This window comes from Bufo bufo, chromosome 2, assembly GCF_905171765.1.
Source record: "Bufo bufo chromosome 2, aBufBuf1.1, whole genome shotgun sequence".
Lineage (NCBI taxonomy): Eukaryota > Metazoa > Chordata > Amphibia > Anura > Bufonidae > Bufo > Bufo bufo.
Genome location: NC_053390.1, coordinates 356020676 through 356041756, shown reverse-complemented (window position 1 = coordinate 356041756; position 21081 = coordinate 356020676). Strand labels below are relative to the sequence as shown.

The 21081-nt window shown below is 44.5% G+C and overlaps 1 protein-coding gene and 1 long non-coding RNA gene across 4 annotated transcripts in view; one reads left to right on the top strand and one right to left on the bottom strand.

The window, feature by feature from the left end:
* Positions 1–21081, bottom strand: part of SMARCA2 (SWI/SNF related, matrix associated, actin dependent regulator of chromatin, subfamily a, member 2) — a 289118-nt gene that overhangs the window by 196235 nt on the left and 71802 nt on the right. For 2 of the 3 annotated variants that reach the window (XM_040417115.1, XM_040417114.1), the window contains exons 2-5: positions 8434–8672; positions 7460–7592; positions 2499–2861; positions 1978–2079 (exon numbers count right to left, since the gene is read on the bottom strand). In XM_040417115.1, coding sequence (XP_040273049.1) covers positions 1978–2079; positions 2499–2861; positions 7460–7592; positions 8434–8658 — 823 coding nt within the window. In that variant the 5' untranslated portion in view covers positions 8659–8672. The remainder of the gene's footprint in view (positions 1–1977; positions 2080–2498; positions 2862–7459; positions 7593–8433; positions 8673–21081) is intronic. The other variant, XM_040417116.1, reaches the window with a different exon arrangement.
* Positions 1713–19784, top strand: LOC120989186. The gene is made up of 3 exons (XR_005776239.1): positions 1713–1824; positions 10803–10806; positions 19773–19784. It is a non-coding gene; the product is annotated as an uncharacterized LOC120989186 (long non-coding RNA).

Here is a 21081-nt window from a genome sequence, read left to right as displayed (position 1 = left end):
GACAGGAAACACAGTAGGGATCGACCGATTATCGGTTTGGCCGATATTATCGGCCGATATTGAGGATTTTGAACGTTATCGGTATCGGCATCTATTTTGCCGATATACCGATAACATATTGGGAACACAGATCATGCTGCTCTCAGCGCTCTCTGTGTTCCCTCCGCAGCACAGGGGAGAAGGAAGCAGTGTCTCCCTCCCCCTGTGCTGCTGCCGCCAATGAGAGGAGAGCACATAAGAGGAGGGGAGGGGCTGTGGCCGCTGCGCCACCAATGAAGATAAGCCTTTCAATCATTCATATACAGGAGGCGGGAGCTGGCTGCAGAATCACATAGCCGGCTCCCGACCTCTATGAGCGGCAGCTGCGGTCCGCGGTAGTTAACTCCTCAGGTGCCGCGGATCGCAGCTACCGCTCATAGAGGTCGGGAGCCGGCTATGTGATTCTGCAGCCAGCTCCCGCCTCCTGTATATGAATGATTGAGAGACTTTTCATTGGTGGCGCAGTGCGCCCCCCCAAGCCCCCCAGTATTAATCATTGGTGGCGCAGTGCACCCCCCACCCCCATCCCAATAGTAAAAATATTGGTGGCGCAGTGCGCCCCCCCACCCAGTATTACTCATTGGTGGCAGTGGCCACAGGATCCCCTCTCCCCTGCTCCTCCGATCGGAGCCCCAGCTGTGTAAGCCTGGGGCTCCGATCGGTTACCATGGCAGCCAGGACGCTATTGAAGCCCTGGCTGCCATGTTCAGCTCCCTGCTGCTGTGTGCACAAAGCACAGAGCAGCAGGGACAGTGAGAGATCATATTCACCCTGATAGAGATCTATCAGGGGGAATAGGACAAGGGTTCTAGTCCATAAGGGGGCTAAAAGTTAGTAAAAAAAATAAAATAAATAAATATATATATATATATATATATATATATATATATATATATATATATATATATATATATATATATAGTATAAATGAAAAAGATTAAAAAAAAAATAAAAATTCACATTAACAATAAACAAAAAAAATACACATTAACAATAAACATATTAATTTTCAGCAGATTTGTGTAGGAAATTTTTTTTTTCTCAAAAATGAAAATTCCCAGAATATCGGTATAAATTATCGGCTATCGGCCTGAAAGTTCACAAATTATCGGTATCGGCCCTAAAAAATCAATATCGGTCGATCCCTAAAACACGGATCACGGATGCGGCTGCAAAACGGTGCATTTTTAGATTTTTCCACGGACCCATTGAAAGTCAATAGGTCCACGAAAAAAAAACCTGAAAACGGCACAACGGCCACGGATGCACACAACGGTCGTGTGCATGAGGCCTTACACAGAGAATGTTATCACTGATAATACCTCACTCGTGTACAGATATCAGTGACTGACAGCTATCTATGTATACACAATTAGGGTTCATGCACTTGGCCGTTCCGTGCATTGGGAACCAAAATTTGCGGTCCCCAATGTGCGGGCGACATCCGTGCGGCTGCCACAGACGGGTCCAGACCTAATCAACTTTAATGGGTCCGTGATCCATCCGCACCACACAAAAAAAAAAAAAAAAATAGAACATGATGTGGTGCAAGAACCGCTGGGGGCCGTATATTGCGGACCTGCTGTTTGAAGGCCACAATACGCGTCCGGCTGGCACACATTCGTGTGCATGAGCCTTTAAACCGAGAATGCTATCTATCACTGATAACACCTCCCATGTGTACAACTATCAGTGACTGACAGCTATCTATGTATACACACTTACACAGAGAATGCTATCAATTACTGATAATACCTCCCCCGTGAACAGCTGAAGTCAGAAAGAGTAAAATTTTAAATATGTAAATTACAAGTTTTACTGAAACTGTATATCAATCTGTTTAGCTTCTCCTAATCTGCCAGCAGATCCCCTTTAAAAAGGCTGAAAATACCTTTAAGGTAGCCAATATATTCTACATATAGGGTCACTCAGTCTTACCTTCTCCCCAGGGCTTTAAAGCCATTGTAGAAACATGTCCAGGCATTCCAGGTGCAGGTCCTGCACCAGAAGGAGTGACACTCATTGGGTGCATTGCCATACCTTTGGAGGAGGAACAAAAGTGAGAACTGTACAATTCTGCTCTGCAAATTATCAACTTGCTGTTAAAAAATAATCAAACAATAAAAACATATATATTGTAATATAGGCTGTACATCAAAGTTCCTGTATTGAATATGGGAGCATGGGAAACAGATTTAGGTATTTTTATTTTAGTTTACGGACTAGTTTACAGACAGAATTTAGTATACTGAATAAATGCTCATAGTAAGCTCAATAGCGGGTACACTCTGTTTTTGCAACAGCAGGAGAGCTACAGGTTGAAGAACACTGCATTAAGACATGCCCCTGTACATATGGCACCCACTAACCTATGAGACAGCAAAGAGTTCTGAATGGTGACAGTGTACATTTACCCTGTAGGCGCTTTCATATTACCTTGCAAAAAAAATAAAACTCACCTTGTGGTCGAATGTAATTAGAAGGAGCCTGCTGTGGTGGTGGCTGTTGTGCTTGTGGTGGTGGCTGTTGCTGAATTGCAGGCAAGGTCCTCTTTCCTTGTACAGCAAGTTGCAGATTTTCTGACAACGGCTGCCCTCTTGCCAACATTTTGTAAGCCAAAATCTGAGCACGCAACTGGTGAAGTTGAACCTGGCTGAAAGCAGAGGGACCACGACCAGGCTGACTAATAACTTGTTGCTCTCCTTGCATCATGAGTCCAGGCTGTGCTGGAGGCATCTGTGGTGGTGTTGGCCCTCCACCAGACATTGGGCTAGATACATGTTCAGGAGCCCCCAAAGGTGATGGATGAGGAGACATGTACCCTGAAGGAAAACACAATGATGTATAAATAAATGCATACATGTCATCAGCTTCTATAACAAGCAGTGCTCCAGACAAAAAAAAATGACCAGGAACTATTGGCTCCTAAACTAAAAAATTTAGGAGCCAAATTACATTTTTTAGTCGCCAAATTTAAAATGCATATCATTTTTAAAAAAGGGACTTTGAGAAGATGAGACGCAGGTCACAGTAGTGAGCCAGCACTACATATAGGAGAAAACAGCACCACATACCTCTCACATCCAGGGACATCTTCTGGGGGACAAGGTGACTAAAAATGGCGAATTGCGCGGTCTAGAGGTTTTTTTTCTGTTACGGCCTTCACCGAGCGGGAATATTTTTTTATATTTTAATAGCTCACACTTTTTGGGACGTGGCGATATGTAATATGTTTATTCTTTATTGTTTGTAAATTTTATATGTAAAACTGGGAAGGGGGCCATTTAAACTTTTAGTATTTTTGTTTTTTTTCTTGTTTTTTTAAATTTTATTTAATAACCATTTCTTCCCTTAGGGGCTAGAACCTGGATCTTTTCAGCCCTTGTGCTATTCACCCTGATAGAGCTCTATTAGGGTGAATAGGACTTCACACTCTCCCTGCTGCTCTGTGCACACAGCAGCAGGGAGCTGAACATGGTAGCCAGGGCTTCAGTAGCGTCCTGGCTGCCATGGTAACGATCTGAGCCCCAGTGTAATCTGCCACTGCCACCAATGAAGAGGATGGGACCCTGTGGCCACCATATAACAATGGGGGGACGACTTGTGGCCACTGATAATGGGGGGGAGGGGGAGGCTTTCGGGGGGCGCACTGCACCACCAATGAATGTAATTAAAGAGTACCTTTCATGGGTCCAAAGAATATGAACTTAGTAGCAGCCTGCATAGAGCGGCGCCCAGGGATCTAAGTACACTTACTATTATTCCTGGGCGCCGCTCCGTTCGCCCGCTGTGGCCCCCGGTATTTTCAACATTCAGAGCAAGGAGGAGGAGACGCCAGTGTCTCTCCTTCTCCCTGACAGCAGCACTGACCAATCACAGAAAAAAAAACTCCCCGTCTGAGCTCTGAACTGTGATTGGATAGCGCTGCTGTCAGGGAGAAGGAGAGACACTGGCGTCTCCTCCTCCTTGCTCTGAATGTTGAAAATACCGGGGGCCACAGCGGGAGAACGGAGCGGCGCCCAGGAATAGTAGTAAGTGCACTTAGATCCCTGGGCGCCGCTCTATGCAGCCTGCTACTTAGTTCATATTCTTTGGACCCATGAAAGGTCCTCTTTAACTCCTTTATACAATTGTCTGCAGCGGTATCACAGACACGGCCTTAATAACAGGGCATGCGATCTGCGGCACCTGAGGGGTTAATTGCCGCGTATTGCATGCCCTGTTATTGAGGCCGGGTGCCAGGTCTGTGATACCGCTGCCTATACTTATGTTTTACATTCATTGGTGGCGCAGTGGCGACAGCTCCTCCCCTGCTCCTCCCTGCTATCTCCCCATTGGTGGTAGTGGCGGCCGCGTCACAGTGGAGAGGGAGGGACTCCTTCCTTCTCCAATGTGCTACTGAAGAGAACTTAGGCTGCGCAGGATCGCGGTGGTACAGTCGCAAATGGCGACAAGATTAAAAAGTCTTGTCGCCATCTGCTAAATTTAAGGCGCATTGGCGACCGTTTTGGTCGCCATCTGGAGCCCTGACAAGGAAGCAAATTTTCAATTTTATTGCAACAGGTGGTCTATGCTACTCTATTAGGGTACTTTCACACTTGCGGCAGGACGGATCCGACAGGCTGTTCACCATGTCGGATCCGTCCTGCGGCTATTTCGCCGTGCCGCCGCTCCGTCCCCATTGACTATAATGGGGACGGGGGCAGAGCTCCGGCGCAGCACAGCCAAAGCCGCCGGACTAAAAAGCCTGACATGCAGTAATTTTAGTCTGGCGGCCTTTCGCCGTGCACCGCCCCGTCCCCATTATAGTCAATGGGGACGGAGCGGCGGTCCGGCGGCACGGCGAAATAGCCGCAGGACGGATCCGACATGGTGAACAGCCTGTCAGATCCGTCCTGCCGCAAGTGTGAAAGTAGCCTTAAAAGGGTTTTCCAGGACTTTTAGGCCTCATGCACACGACAGTATTTTTTCACGGTCCACAAAACGGTGTTCAATTGTTCCGTTTCCGTTTTTTTTCCGTGTGTCTTCCTTGATTTTTGGAGGATTACCAGAAATGAAAAGTAAAAAAAAAAATCTAAGTCAAGTTTGCCTTGAAAATGATAGGAAAAAAACGGATCACGGACGCAGGTGACAATCTTGTGTGCCTCAGTGTTTTTTCACGGACCCATTGAATTGAATGGGTCCGCGAACCATTGTCCGTGAAAAAAATAGGACAGGTCATATTTTTTTGACGGACTGGAAACACTGATCACGGACGCGGATGACAAACGGTGCATTTTCCGAGTTTTCAACGGACCCATTGAAAGTCAATGAGTCCGCAGAAAATCACGGAAAACGGAACGGACACGGAACCCAACAACGGTCGTGTGCATGAGGCCTTATACTGATGACCTATCCAAAGGATCAGTATCTGATCGTGGAGGTCTGTCACCCGTGACCCCCATCGATAAGCTGTTTGAGAAGGCACCAGAAATACTGTGAGGCGCCAAGGCCTTCTCCATGCTTATCAAGCACTGTGCCGTACATAGTATAGCGGCTGTGCGTGTTATCGCACTCAGCCCCTTCTTTTTCTATGGGGCTAAGCTGCTCCTAGGCCACGTGACCAATGAACGTCGTCACTGGCCTCGGAAAAGCTGAGAGAAGGCCACAGCACTCACAGGTTGTCACGCTTACCGTATTTTTCGCTTTATAAGATGCACTTCTTTTCCCCAAAAGTGGGGGGAAATGGCAGTGCGTCTTATAAAGCGAATACAATATGCATTAGGTGCCGGGAGTGAAGTGCTCCAAGCGCTTCCGGTACTCACCCTCCATGGTCTTCCTTCCTGGGCCAGTGCGCACACTATGACCTGACGCTGCACGCAGTCAAGTGACAGTGCAGCGCCGACCTGAAAAGACATGGGAGCGCAACTACTGCCGGAGATAGAGGAGCAACAGCGCAGGAGAGGTAAGAGGAGTTTTTTTTTGTATTTTATCCTGATCTGAGGTCTGATGGTTCTGCCAAAGAACTATGGGGGGGGGGGGGTCTGACATTGACGGCTGATTTGAGGTCTGATGGGGGTCTCACATTGAGGGCTGATCTGAAGTCTGATGGGGGGGGTCTAAAATAAAGGACTGCTATAAGGTCTGACATTGAGGGCTGATGGGTTCTGACATGCAGGGCTGATATGGGGTCTGATTCTGAGGATCTGATATGAGGTCTGAAGAAAAAAATAAATAATTCTTACTTTCCTCCTCTAAAACCTGTGCGTCTTATAAAGCGAAAAATACAGTAATTGGGCCTTTTCTCAACTCCACGACATTGACCAGCAGTATCAACTAAATTGCTCTACACATGCAAACATTTTACATTATCCCCATCCTGTCGAAACCCAATTTTTAGCATAAAATCTGCCTACTGTAAATAAAAAAAAATAATAATTCAAATCACCCCCTTGAATAAAAACCAACCATAAAAAATAAAGATCATTGGCATTACCATGTGCCAAAATGGCTGAACAACACGGTGAACAGTGCAACTGAAAAAAAAAAAAATATAATAATCTATATGGCCAATTCAACATTTTTGCATCACTTTTCCTCCCAAAAAAATTATATACTGAAAACTCTCTGCATAATACATGCCACTTGCTGAAGTGAAACCACCCCTTTAACTTAACCATCAAGTAACCCAGTCTGTCATAGCTACCATTTGGAGCCCCGCAACTTCACCCTGGTGGCGAAGATGCAGGGCTGCAATTGGGGCACAAAAGTTGCCCATACCTTTGTGTAATGACTCGGGTGCCATGTTCACTATTAACTGTGGCATCTGAGGGTTTAAATGACCAGGATCGGAGTCATCAGCAATCGCAGTCATTGTGGTCGGGTGTCGGCTGTTATAAACTACTTTTACACTGCCAGCAGGAGTTCTTGCGGGCTGTTCTGGCAGAGAACAGATTACTGGAGCTCCCTGAATTGACTATAATGGGGTCCAGCGGAGATCCGGCCACTGCCCAGCAATATGCCAGGATTCAGCTGAACAAATACTGCCGCACAAAGTGTTTTTTGTCTGGCTGATTCTGGGCCGCAGATGTGAAAGAAGCCTTATGCAGCTGACAACTGGGTTGTATGGAGTCGGATCCCCTCGTGATCGTTTCCATTTGGATATTTTTTTTTTCACATTTCAAGTCCCACAAGGGGAACTGAATGTGTGATCCTTTGGTCACATAAAATACACTGCACTATTGATAAAGTATGGCTAGGAGGCTCCTCTGTATTAGGTTTATTTGCGGTTATGTTTACTCATCTCAACTACCCTAATTCCCAATCTGAGGCCACTTTAAATAGACCTGTCCCTGGCATTTTCAAAGTCTGCACATAAACAAGTCTCTCATTAATAAATTACAATTATTTACTTGGTTATGGAAAGGAAAGCCGCAAGTACCTTGACTGTGTTGATCCATGGGACTCTGCGGAGGACCCATCCCAGCAAGAGGTGGCCTCATACTTGAGCTTTTCATAGTAGCACAGTGCATTTCATCAGAAACTCCTTTATCATGCATGCTCTCCAAGGGCTGCTGGAAAAAAGGCATTTATTCATTTACATTCAACAAATCCTATTACTTTCAGGTAAGCAGATTTTGCTGTTAAAAAGGGTCTTCCCAGCTTATAAGGGATGGTATACTGCCAGGATACGCCATCATCACCTTACGATAGGGGGGGGGGGGGCATTCTTGCGTCATGTGACAATTTGTAATGACGTAAGGGGAGTGGGTCACCGCTGCAGCCATGTCAAACCGGATATTATCAGCGAGGGAGCCCAGCGGAGTATCACAAGCCTAAAGGACAAGCGCCAGGAAGCAGGTAAGTAAGCTTCCCTTTACAGGTCCGGTCAAGTGTGTGGGGGTGTCAAAACTCTCCCCATTCTTGCACAACCCCTTTAAGTGTCTCCAGTTATTAAAAAAAAGGCTTTAATACATCATTTAATGCAGAATCTTCCATTAAGAAGAGGAAAACACAGGGCTTATAAAAGTGTTAGACCAACCATATACATAGGATAGCTGTCCCTCCCCATCGTCTCACACATGCCTGCTACAGTAAGTTGAGCAATTATCTGTTCTCTGAAGAAAAAAAAGGGACTGGGCATGTTGAAATCCAACTTGCCTGATCCTCATCTCCCCTGACATTTACCCTCGGGGAGAATTGCACACTAGATGGTTGGCTGCACCTTTACGCCAATACACACAATAGGTTAGTAAAAAAAATCTCTGGCAACATTGGCTACCAGTTTTCTGGCATATGTCAAACCTGGCTATGATATATATGCTTGGAGAACACAGGCTTTCTATATACTTAATGAGCAGTGACAACCTTTCAAGCGATGTAAAACTTATCTATAACATAATAACAATGTTTTACCTTATGCATCTGGTGAATGTTCTCCGGTGTATAATCTGACGGGCCCATGTTAGAAAGCGGATGGGAGACGCTGGGCGGGCCTGGACTTGGACCCATCATGCTGTGTACGGATCCTGGGGAAGGCCCTGGTCCTGGGCTAGGTCCTAAAATTGGCCCCGGGGAAGGACCAGGACCTGGGGATGGTCCCGGGTGAGGCATTGCCCCCGGATCTGTTGGAGTAGACATCGGATGTTCCGTGCCTAAAACCAAACCAGAAAATGCCAAATAAGACAGACATTGAATAAAAATAGTTAAAAAAAATAAAAACACACAATACTATTCTAACCTTTCATGTGCCACTTGAGAGCTATTTATTAAAGGGGTTCTGCACTTTGTTTAAAGTGATGATCTATCCTCTGGATAGATCATCAGCATCTGAACGGCGGGGGTCCAACACCCAGGACCCCCGCCAATCAGCTGTTTGAGAAGGCAGTGGCGCTCCAGCAGTGCCGCGGCCTTCTCACCATTTACCGCAGGTCACGACTAGTATTACTGGCCTGGGCGCGGCTAAGCTCCGTTCACTTGTGACTGGGCCTGCGGTAAACAGTGAGAAGGCCGCAGCGCTGCTGCCTTCTCAAACAGCTGATCGGTGGGGGTCCCGTGTGTGACCCCCGCCGATCAGATGCTGATGATCTATCCAGAGGATAGATCATCACTTTAAACAAAGTGCAGAACCCCTTTAAGCATACAGGCAGAGAAATTCTGTCAGACATCTAAACAATTTAGGAATTATTTTTGCATTTGGATGCCGATGCAAATTAAAATGTAATGGGTCAAATTAGAAATATATAGTACGTAAAAACATCAGTGCCATGTCTAACCTCAAAACACGGTTAGGATTCTGGAAATTTAGGCTACTTTCACACTTGCTTTTACATTTTCCGGTATGGAAATCAGTCATAGGATCTCGATACCGGAGAAAAACGCTTTTGTTTTGTCCCCATTCATTGTCAATAGGGACAAAACGTAACTGAACAGAACAGAGTGCTCCAAAATGCATTCCGCTCAGTTTGGTTGTGTTCTCATACTGGAGAGCAAACTGCAGCAAGCTGCGGTTTTCTTTCAGTCATGGGATGCAGATCAAAACGGCATGACCCACAATGCAAGTCAATGGGGACGGATCCGTTTTTTCAGACACAATAGAAAACGGATCCATCCCCCTTGACTTTGATTGGTGTTCATAACGGATCCATCATTGTATTCTTACCGGATGCAGACGGCTGTATTATCAGTAACAGTTGTATTATCAGTGTGAAAGTAGCCTTACCCGAATTGGAGGTATTTTAGTGCACAGATTTTCTGTACCAAAAGTGACAACATTTGCAATACACGAATATAGCCTTTATTGGCTAAATTGCATTAAAAAAAGCTGAGATATATACATTTTTTTAAATAAGTTATCAACAAAAGCCTTTTAGCGTTTATCATAAAAACCTGACAAAAATTACATTTAAGGCTACTTTCACACTAGCGTTTTTTTGCGGGTCCGGCATGGATCTGCAAAAATGCTTCCGTCACAATAATGCAACCGCATGCATGCATTATGAACGGATCCGGTTGTATTAGGTCTTATAAAGCCACAACGGATCTGTCATTAACACCATTGAAAGTCAATTGACTTACATTGTGAGTCAGGACGGGTCAGTCTTGCTCCGCACAACATCGCGGACAGAAAAATGCTGCTTGCAGTGTTATTCTGTCCGCGATAGGGACGCAACCAAACGGAACGGAATGTATTTTGGTGCATTCTGTTTCGTTCAGTTCAGTTTTGTCCCCATTGACAATAAATGGGGACAAAACTAAAGCGTTTTCCCCCGCTATTGAGATCCTATGACTGATCTCAATAGCGGAAAGGGAAAGCGCAAGTGTGAAAGTAGCCTCAAACACATCCTCTTAAAAATAAAATTCATTCAACCATAACAGCGTAACTAGCTACAGTTAGATACAGAGCTAAAAATCTGATGTAATCAGGTAACACACTGATAGTTGATTAGTTTTGCTAAATGATCATTAACCAAGCCAATAAAATGGCAGAACCCATCCAATAAAAATGGCACACTTGAGCAGACTCTGCTACGATTCTGGGTTTGCGGGAGTGAAGACAAGCATCATATAGCTTTTGGCCAAAGCCTTGTTCAGACAACATTCCCCATTGCCCCATAAGGGAAGGTTTAGGTATGACAGCTGTTTCGCAAATCTTCCAGATGTTTGAAGAGTGCTGTTCCCGCTGCCTGCGCATGCATTTTTAGAGACCCCATTCAGATGTACATCTTCAACAAATCTGCCATGTATTAGCAGCCTGACCAGGATACTCAGATTGCCAAGGTAAGGCTAGTTTCACACAAGCATTAAAGAGATCCTGCAGGGAACAGCCTGATGGAGCTCTCTGGATCTGGCATTGCCTGATGCCTGCCCCATTAGCTTTAAAGGAGATGGTGGAGGTCTGGCCACCACCATGCAAATATGCCGAGAATCAGCCACACAAGGCTGGCACTGCAGGGAGCACTCTTCTGGCACCTTCATTTAGAGGAGGGGTACAATGCACTCACAGGGTATAGATTTTCTTATTGGCAGCATGCAGAATCTAAGGATTTGTTGCAGAAAAGTCACAAACTGAAAGTAAATCCATTTGCATCAGTGCAGAGGTCATGTTAGGGCACTTTCACACTTGCGTTTTTCTTTTCCGGCATAGAGTTCCGTCACAGGGGCTCTATACCGGAAAAGAACTGATCAGGTATATCCCCATGCATTCTGAATAGAGAGCAATCCGTTCAGGATGCATCAGGATGTCTTCAGTTCAGTCTTTTTGACTGATCAGGTAAAAGATAATACAGCAGCATGTAACGGTTTTATCTCCGGCCCAAAAAAAAAACTGAACACTTGCCTGAATGCCAGATCCGGCATATTTTTCCATAGGAATGTATTAGTGTCAAAATACCGGAATGCCGGACCCGTCTCTCCGGACTGCGCATGCGCAGACAGAAAAAAAATGAATGCTGGATCCGTTTTTGCCGGATGACACCAAAAAGACGGATCCGGACTTTCAATGCATTTTTCTGACTGATCCGGATTACAAATGCCACCAGTTGGCATAGGCTTTGTCGGATCCGGCAGGCAGTTCCGGCGACCGAACTGCTTGTTGGATCACTCTGCCACAAGTGTGAAAGTAGCCTTAAAGAATGAATTACTATGTCCTAATACAACTGCAAAAAAAAGGGGGTCAGTCAGCGCATCCCAATGCACAGGTGCACGCTGCCATGGCTAGAAATACAAAGAAAGAAAAAACACAATGCAACAGCACTCTGCAAACCAAATAAAAGTACAATAATGCCATAATTATAGAAAAGATTATGCTGCTTATGCTATGCTTATTTTTCAAATTTGATATTCTTGGCAAATACATTTTGTACAAAATTGTTTAGGCCCATCTGCCAGCGTCAAGGCGATCTCTATAAGGCTACTTTCACACTAGCGTTCGGGTGTCCGCTTGTGAGCTCCGTTTGAAGGCTCTCACAAGCGGCCCCAAACGGATCCGTCCAGTCCTAATGCATTCTGAGTGGAGGCGGATCCGCTCAGAATGCATCAGTCTGGCAGCGTTTGTCCTCCGCTCCGCTCAGCAGACGGACACCTGAACGCTGCTTGCAGCGTTCGGGTGTCCGCCTGGCCGTGCGGAGGCAAACGGATCCGTCCAGACTTACAATGTAAGTCAATGGGGACGGATCCGTTTGAAGTTGACACAGTATGGCTCAATTTTCAAACGGATCCGTCCCCCATTGACTTTCAATGTAAAGTCAAAAATTTTTTATTTTTTTTTGTTTTTTTTTGTTCATGGTAATGCAAACGGATCCGTTCTGAACGGATCTAAGCGTTTGCATTATAGGAGCGGATCCGTCTGTGCAGATACCAGACGGACCCGCTCTGAACGCAAGTGTGAAAGTAGCCTTAGACGGTAACCTAACACTAAATACTACCTGTTATGTGCTTTAATGGCCACCATAAAATTGTGCAGGTTCCACTATACTTTTTACCATTTTTGGTGCCATAACGGCCTCCATTAAATCCAGGGATGCAGGTACCAACATGCATGCTGAGCCCACACTATACTTCTCCTGGTGCCAAATGGCTTCCAATAAATACAATGAGAGCAGGCTACAGCTTTATACTTTACTCTAATTAAAATCAGCCTATGGGGGGCATTATGGCACCAAAAATGGTAAAAAGCAGAGTGGACCCAGCATGCATGTGGAACCTGCACTTCCTGAATTTTATGGTGGCCATTAAGGCACATAACAGGTAGTATTTAGTGTTAGGTTCCCGTCTGATATAGATCGCCTTGACGCCGGCAGACAGGCCCAAATAATTTTGTACAAAATGTATTTGCCAAGAATCTCACATTTGCAAAATAAGCGTAGCAATAGCAGCAGAATTTTTTCTATAATTATGGCATTATTGTACTTTATAGGTGTTTGCAGAGTGCTGTTGCATTGTCTTTTTTTCTTTATGTCCTAATACAGTGAATTAATAAGAATACAGTAGTTTGGTTCGGAGACTAGCCCGTTTCTTGGTGAAGGACTCCTAGGCCTGAGGAGGGAATTTGTCCCAGCCTGGTGTATGAATGTGCACAACTAGTTTCTCAACAAATTGTTGTTTTGTACTTGATATAAATAGGATGATAATGTACAGTTTTAGGCTACTTTCACACTAGCGTTCGGGGCTCCGCTTGTGAGTTCCGTTTGAAGGCTCTCACAAGCGGCCCCGAACGGATCCGTACAGCCCCAATACATTCTGAGTGGATGCGGATCCGCTCAGAATGCATCAGTTTGGCACCGTTTGGCCTCCGCTCCGCTCAGCAGGCGGACACCCGAACGCAGCTTGCAGCGTTTTCGTGTCCGCCTGGCCGTGCGGAGCCAAACGGATCCGTCCAGACTTACAATGCAAGTCAATGGGGACGGATCCGTTTGACATTGACACAATATGGTGCAATTTCAAACGGATCCGTCCCCCATTGACTTTCAATGTAAAGTCAGGATTATACCATCAGATCGGAGTTTTCTCCAATATTTTAACTTGAAGCGTCCCCATCACCATGGGAACGCCTCTATGTTAGAATATACCATCGGATTTGAGTTACATCGTGAAACTCAAATCCGACAGTATATTCTAACACAGAGGCGTTCCCATGGTGATGGGGACGCTTCAAGTTAGAATATACTGAGAACTGTGTACATGACTGCCCCCTGCTGCCTGGCAGGTGCTGCCAGGCAGCAGGGGGCAGACCCCCCCCCCCCCCTGTATTTAACTTATTGGTGGCCAGTGCGGCCCCCCCCCCCTCCCCAGTATTAATTGTAACCAGTGCGGCCCCCCTCCCTCTATATTCATCGGTGGCCAGTGCGGATATTAAATATGACCAGTGCGGTCTCCCCCTCCCTCCCTCCCCAGTATTAAATATGAGCAGTGCGGTCTCCCCCTCCCTCCCCAGTATTAAATATGAGCAGTGCGGTCTCCCCCTCCCTCCCTCCCCAGTAATAAATATGAGCAGTGCGGCCTCCCCCTCCCTCTATTCATTGGTGGCCAGTGCGGATTCAAAGTATTGTGATCAGTGCGGCCTTTCCCCCCCCCCCCATCATTGGTGGCAGCGGAGAGTACCGATCGGAGTCCCAGTTTAAATCGCTGGGGCTCCGATCGGTTACCATGGCAGCCAAGACGCTATTGCAGTCTTGGCTGCCATGGTTACTTAGCAACAAATAGCAGCATTATACTTACCTGAAGAGCTGCGATCTATGTGACCGGCCGGGAGCTCCTCCTACTGGTAAGTGACAGGTCTATAGGCAATGCGCCGCACAGACCTTTCACTTACCAGTAGGAGGAGCTCCCGGCCGGTCACAGACATCGCAGCTCTTCAGGTAAGTATAATGATTCTATTTGTTGCTAAGTAACCATGGCAGCCAAGACTGCAATAGCGTCTTGGCTGCCATGGTAACCGATCGGAGCCCCAGCGATTTAAACTGGGACTCCGATCGGTACTCTCCGCTGCCACCAATGATGGGGGGGGGGGGGGAAGAGGCCGCACTGATCACAATACTTTGAATCCGCACTGGCCACCAATGAATAGAGGGAGGGGGAGGCCGCACTGCTCATATTTAATACTGGGGAGGGAGGGAGGGGGAGACCGCACTGCTCATATTTAATACTGGGGAGGGAGGGGGAGACCGCACTGCTCATATTTAATACTGGGGAGGGAGGGAGGGGGAGACCGCACTGGTCATATTTAATATCCGCACTGGCCACCGATGAATATAGAGAGAGGGGGGCCGCACTGGTTACAATTAATACTGGGGAGGGAGGGGGGGCCGCACTGGCCACCAATAAGTTAAATACAGGAGGGGGGGGGGGGGGGGGGTCTGCCCCCTGCTGCCTGGCAGCATCTGCCAGGCAGCAGGGGGCAGTCATGTACACAGTTCTCAGTATATTCTAACTTGAAGCGTCCCCATCACCATGGGAACGCTTCTGTGTTTAGAATATACTGTCGGATCTGAGTTTTCCGAAGTGAAAAATCAGATCTGAAATAAACTGTTATGCAAACGGATCCGTTCTGAACGGATGCAAGCGTTTGCATTATAGGAGCGGATCCGTCTGATGAAACATCAGACGGACCCGCTCCGAACGCTAGTGTGAAAGTAGCCTAACTATTCATTTTGGAAAAGTGAATAACCAATATGTGCACGTTGTAAAACAACGAACAGAATGAAACAGAACAAAAACTGGTATCACTACAAGAATATAACTGCCAAACTTTGCTGCACCAATCTCTGCTGAAGGGAACCAGTCACCTGGTTTGGGGCCACCAGCATGCTGTCCTGTAGCTCAGGTTTAGGGTCCCAAACCTGTCCATCGCAAACCCATCTGAAAGCTGAACTTAACTGGAAAGAGTCCAGGACTCCTCTCAAGCGGCCTCTTCACTAGGCATGCACTGGTAAAGTGGGCACCTGAGCAGTGAAGAGAGGTGAGCCCAATATCACTGGAGAAGGGTCTAGACTGGGCTCTTCTCCAGACAAGTTCGATTTGCCATTTCATATTCTTTGTGGGGACAGACTCGTTTTGCTATGGGCAGGTTTGGGACCCTAAACCCCAGCTCCAGAATGGCATCCAGGTGGTTGAGTGGCCCCAAACCAAGTGACCGGTTCCTTTTAATAAATAAGCTTTTTACCTTCTGAGCGGAAATACTCATAGTGAAAGTGGGATAGTTGCATGATTCTAAAATATCTATATTCCATAGCAGACACGAGCAAGCACAGACAGGTATGAGAGATGGATACAGATATCCTAATATACACATATTATCACAGAACTTCAGATGGTGTCTGTATGAAACATCAAAACAGGCAGAAAACCTCCTAATGTAAGCACAGCGGTCCTTCTCACTGATGTCAACCTGCTAATGTGATGCAGAAGAATCTCAGGCTAGGCTGCTGCTGAATATAGCCTCCTAGGAACAGTACAGTACCTGGCATTCAGACATTGCTCTGTGTGTAAAGTGCAGGGCCATTGACAAGGCTTTTAATATTGACCTATCCATTGGCTTCTACCCCACTTTTTTTTTTAGCTTCCTCTGGATGAACTTTTCAGGATAACAGGCAGAAAGAAATGGACGGCTGTCTTCTTTCAGCGTTATAAACTACGGTATGTTACTATGATCCACTCCTGGTTTTGGCTTACAAATACTGACCTGTACAAGTGCCCATTGGCTGCTGCATGTGCACAGTGTTGTGGCAGCCCAGCCTGAAAGTACAGGTGTAATGCCAGGAGATCCTGACATCAGGGTGGATAAAAATCAATGATTTTTTTTTTTTTTTTTTAAATAAAAAAAAAAAAAATGATTTTTTTTATTTAAATCAGATTTTTTTTAATTTAAATCAGATTTTTTAGATTTAAAATCAGATTTTTTAGATTTAAATCAGATTTTTTAATATAAAATGCTTTTTGAGGAAAAAATATTACCATCCAAAGGTTATTTCATTATGAAATAAAGATTACTTTTTTAATTATGTAGAATAAGGCTGTATATGTTTAATTTTTTGTTAAATTCCATTAATCCATTCACAATGTCATGCTCTTCCAGAGGTTTTTGTAAGATTACTGGGTAGTTTCTCTGCCTACAAGATATTATCACAGATGCTTGGTTTACTTTTGGAGTTCTCAAAACTGAATTTATAACATGAAAAGAGTTGAGAAAAAGATCTTAACCGCCTCACGTCCGCCCATAGGATATAAACGTCCTATGGGTGGACGTCTATTTCTGACAGCACGTTTTAAAACGTCCTGTCAGAAATAGCAGCTGCACGCTAATCGTGCAGCTGCTGATCAGGTTGCCCGCTGTCAGTGACAGCAGGGCAACCCTAAGACAAGGCAGGGACAGTTCCCAGGTGTCCCTGCCTTCACGATCGCTGCAGACACAGCGCTCACAGAGCGCTGTGTCTGCAGAGAAGGAAGCGCTGTGCGCTTCCTGTTCCGGCCCGGCGGTCATGTGACCGCCGTGACCGGAGTGTGCAGGAGCTGTGTGAGGTCTCTCAGAGACCTCGATCAGCCCTGCTGTGAGGCTGTACAGCGCTGGATTGCTGCTGTACAGCCTCTATAGGGGTGCATTTCTTCTGTAACTGGGGCTACTATGTCAGCCCCAGTTACAGGAGAAATCAACTGTGAAAAAAAAAAAGAAAAAGTGAAGCAAATGTCCCCCAGAGGTCTTGTATGACCTTATGGGGGACGAAAAGTGAAAAAAAAATTAAAAAAATAAAGGGTTGAAAAAAATAAAATAAAATAAAGTTTCACATGTAAAAAAAAAAGGTTTCCAAGTAAGGAATAAAAAAAAAAATTTTAAAATAGAAAAAATAAAATAGACATATTAGGTATCGCCGCGTCCGTAAAAACCAGCTCTATAAAAGTATCACATGACCTAACCCCTCGGGTGAACACCGTAAAAAAAAAAAAAAAAAAAAAAAAAACTGTCAAAACAAGCAATTTTTGTCACCTTGCATCACAAAAGGTGCAACACCAAGTGATCAAAAACGCGTATGTCCCACAAAATAGTACCAATAAAACCGTCACCTCATCCCGCAAAAAATGAGCCCCTACATAAGAAAATCTCTTAAAAAATAAAAAAAAACTATAGCTCTTAGAACATGGAGACACTAAAACATCATTTTTTAGGTTTCAAAAATGCTATTATTGTGTTAAAGTGAAACAAATTAAAAAAAGTATACATATTAGGTATTGCCGCGTCCGTAAAAACCAGCTCTATAAAAGTATCACATGACCTAACTCCTCGGGTGAACACCGTAAAAAAAAAAAAAAAAAAAACTGTGTCAAAACAAGCAATTTTTGTCACCTTGCATCACAAAAGGTGCAACACCAAGTGATCAAAAATGTGTATGTCCCACAAAATAGTACCAATAAAACCGTCACCTCATCCCGCAAAAAATGAGCCCCTACATAAGAAAATCTCTCAAAAAATAAAAAAACTATAGCTCTCAGAACATGGACACATTAAAACATAATTTTTTTGTTTCAAAAATGCTATTATTGTGTAAAACTTTAATAAATGAGAAAAAGTATACATATTAGGTATCGCCACGTCCGTAACAATCTGCTCTATAAAAATGTCACTTGACTGAACCCCTCAGGTGAACGCTGTAAAAATAAATAAATAGAAACTGTGCTAAAACAACCAATTTTTTGGTCACCTTGCCCCATAAAGTGTTATAATGAATGATCAAAAAATCATATGTACCCAAAAATAGTACTAATAAAACTGGCACCTTATCCCCTAGTTTCCAAAATGGGGTCACTTCTTGGGAGTTTCTACTGTAAGGGTGCATCAGGGGGCTTCAAATGGGACATGGCATCTAAAAACCATGTGGAGTTCCTTTTCTTCTGCGCCCTGCCGTGTGCCCATACAGCAGTTTATGACCACATGTGGGTTGTTTCTGTAAACCGCAGAATCTGGGTAATAAATATTGAGTTTTGTTCGGCTGTTAACCATCGATGTGTTAAAGAAAAAATTGGATTAAAATGGAAAATCTGCCAAAAAAGTGAAATTAAAAAATTTGATCTCCATTTTCCTTTAATTCTTGTGGAACGCCTAAAGGGTTAACAAAGTTTGTAAAATCGGTTTTGAATACCTTGAGGGGTGTAGTTTCTACAATGGGGTCATTTATGGGGGTATCCACTATGTAGGCCCCACAAAGTGACTTCAGACCTGAACTGGTCCTTATAAAGTGGATTTTGGCAATTTTCTTAAAAATTTGAAGAATTCCTTCTAAACTTCTAAGCCTTCTAACGTCCTAAAAAAATAAAATGACATTTCCAAAATGATGCCAACATAAAGTAGACATATGGGGAATGTTAAATAATAAATATTTTATGAGGTATCACTTTCTGTTTTAAAAGCAGAGAAATTGAAATTTAGAAAATTGCGAATTTTTCAAATTTTTGGGTAAATCTGGGATTTTTTCATAAATAAAGGTGAAATATTTTGACTCAAATTTATGACTATCGTGAAGTACAATGTGTCACGAGAAAACAATCTCTGAATGGCTTGGATAAATAAAGGCGTTCCAAAGTTATTACCACATAAAGTGAGATATGTCAGTTTTGCAAAATTTGGCCTGGTCAGGAAGGGGGCAAAGGGCCCAGATGGGAAGTGGTTAAAGAGGACCTTTCACTAGAATAAAAAATTTAAACTAAGCATACAGACATGGAGAGCGGCGCCCAGGGATCCCCCTGCACTTACTGTTATACCTGGGCGCCGCTCCGTTCTCCCGGTATAGCCTCCGGTATCTTCATAGTTAGGCTCCACCCAGTTGAGCCTGCCGGCGTCTCCTTCTCCCATGCTGTAGCGCTCGCCAATCGCAGCGCTCAGCTCATAGCCTGAGAGGTTTTATTTTCTCTCAGGCTATGAGCTGAGCGCTGTGATTGGCCAGCGCTACAGCCTGGGAGAAAGAGACGCCGGCAGGTTCCACCCAGTTGAGCTGAACATATGAAGATACCGGAGCCTATACCGGGAGAACAGAGCGGCACCCAGGGATAATAGTAAGTGCAGGAAGATCCCCTGGGCACCGCTCTCCATGTCTGTATGCTTAGTTTAGAGGTTTTATTCTAGTGAAAGGTCCTCTTTAATCCTAACTTCTACAAACCTATAAATACAGAATCAACCCCTTCAGTGCTAAGTTTAAAGTTCAGTGAATAGAATATAAACAATATTTTTCTGATTGTTTGGAGTGGAATAGATCTGCACAAGAAGAAAGTGAAACTATATATCTTAAAATATATATATTTTCTTTAGCCAAATTAGTTAACAAACATGGATGTTTAAGCAAATAACATGCTGTAATGTTATTGTTTCAGTTGAATAAATCCTATTTAAATTGTTATTATAAGGCTACATTCACACGTCAGTATTTTTCTATAATCCGATTTTCTGTCCGTTTTTTGCGGATCTGTTGTTCCTGAAAATGTTTCCGTATGTCATCCGTTTTTTGCGGATCCGCAAAAAACGGAAACATGTATAAATTTCAATAAGCAAATAAAGTTGTTTGGATTTCTTTAAAAAAAAAAATAAAAAAATTAAAATGTAATTTCCAGGAACGGATTCCGTATAAAACGGATGACATACGGAATGACATCCGTATGTCATCCGTTTTTTGCGGATCCATTGACTTTGTATTGTACCAGGATCCGATTTTTCAGGACAAGAATAGGACATGTTTTATATTTAAACGGACATGCGGAACGGAACAACGGAAACGGACAGCACACATTGTGCTGTCCGATTTTTTCCAGGACCCATTGAAAATGAATGGGTCCAGATCTGGTCCTGATCTGTTCCTGAAAAAACGGAACAGATCAGGAAAGAAAAAACGGACGTGTGAATGGACCCTTAAGGTAATGATTATTTTTCTCCTTCCTAAGTACAACAGAAAAATTGTCCAAATATGAATCTTTATGTAAAAAACTATGATTTAAATTAAGCCTTACTGACTAGTGATTTAAATCGTGATTTAAAACGCTATTTAAATCGGTTTGCTTTAAATCAAATCCACCCTGCCTGACATTTCCCCTTTTAACGCGAAATAGGGTTGCACTTGATATCGATACGATACCAGGATTTGCCATTTTCCGATACTACGCTGTGTTACTGCGCAGCCTAGTATCTTAGAGAACATAGCGTGCGCTGCCCTCAGCGCACACCATGTTCTTTTCAGCGGCACAGTGCCCCAGGCCACCAATGAGAAGGATTAAGAGGAGCTGTGAAGATGCCGCTGGCCACCAATGAAGATCAAACTGATGAAGGGGGGGGGGGGGGGGCTATTAACACTGCGCCACAAATGCATATAATTGTAGGTTGTGGGTGCCAGCTGTATCACACAGCTGGCACCCAGCCTCAATGACAGGGCACGGCGATCCGCCGAACCAAGTTAATGAACCCCTCGCTGCGCCCTGTCATTGACGCCTACATTTGTATTTAGGGGTTAATTAAATGCATTGGTGGCACAGATCGGAGCCCCAGCAGTGAAATTGCGGGGCTCCGATTGGTTACCATGGCAGCCAGGACGC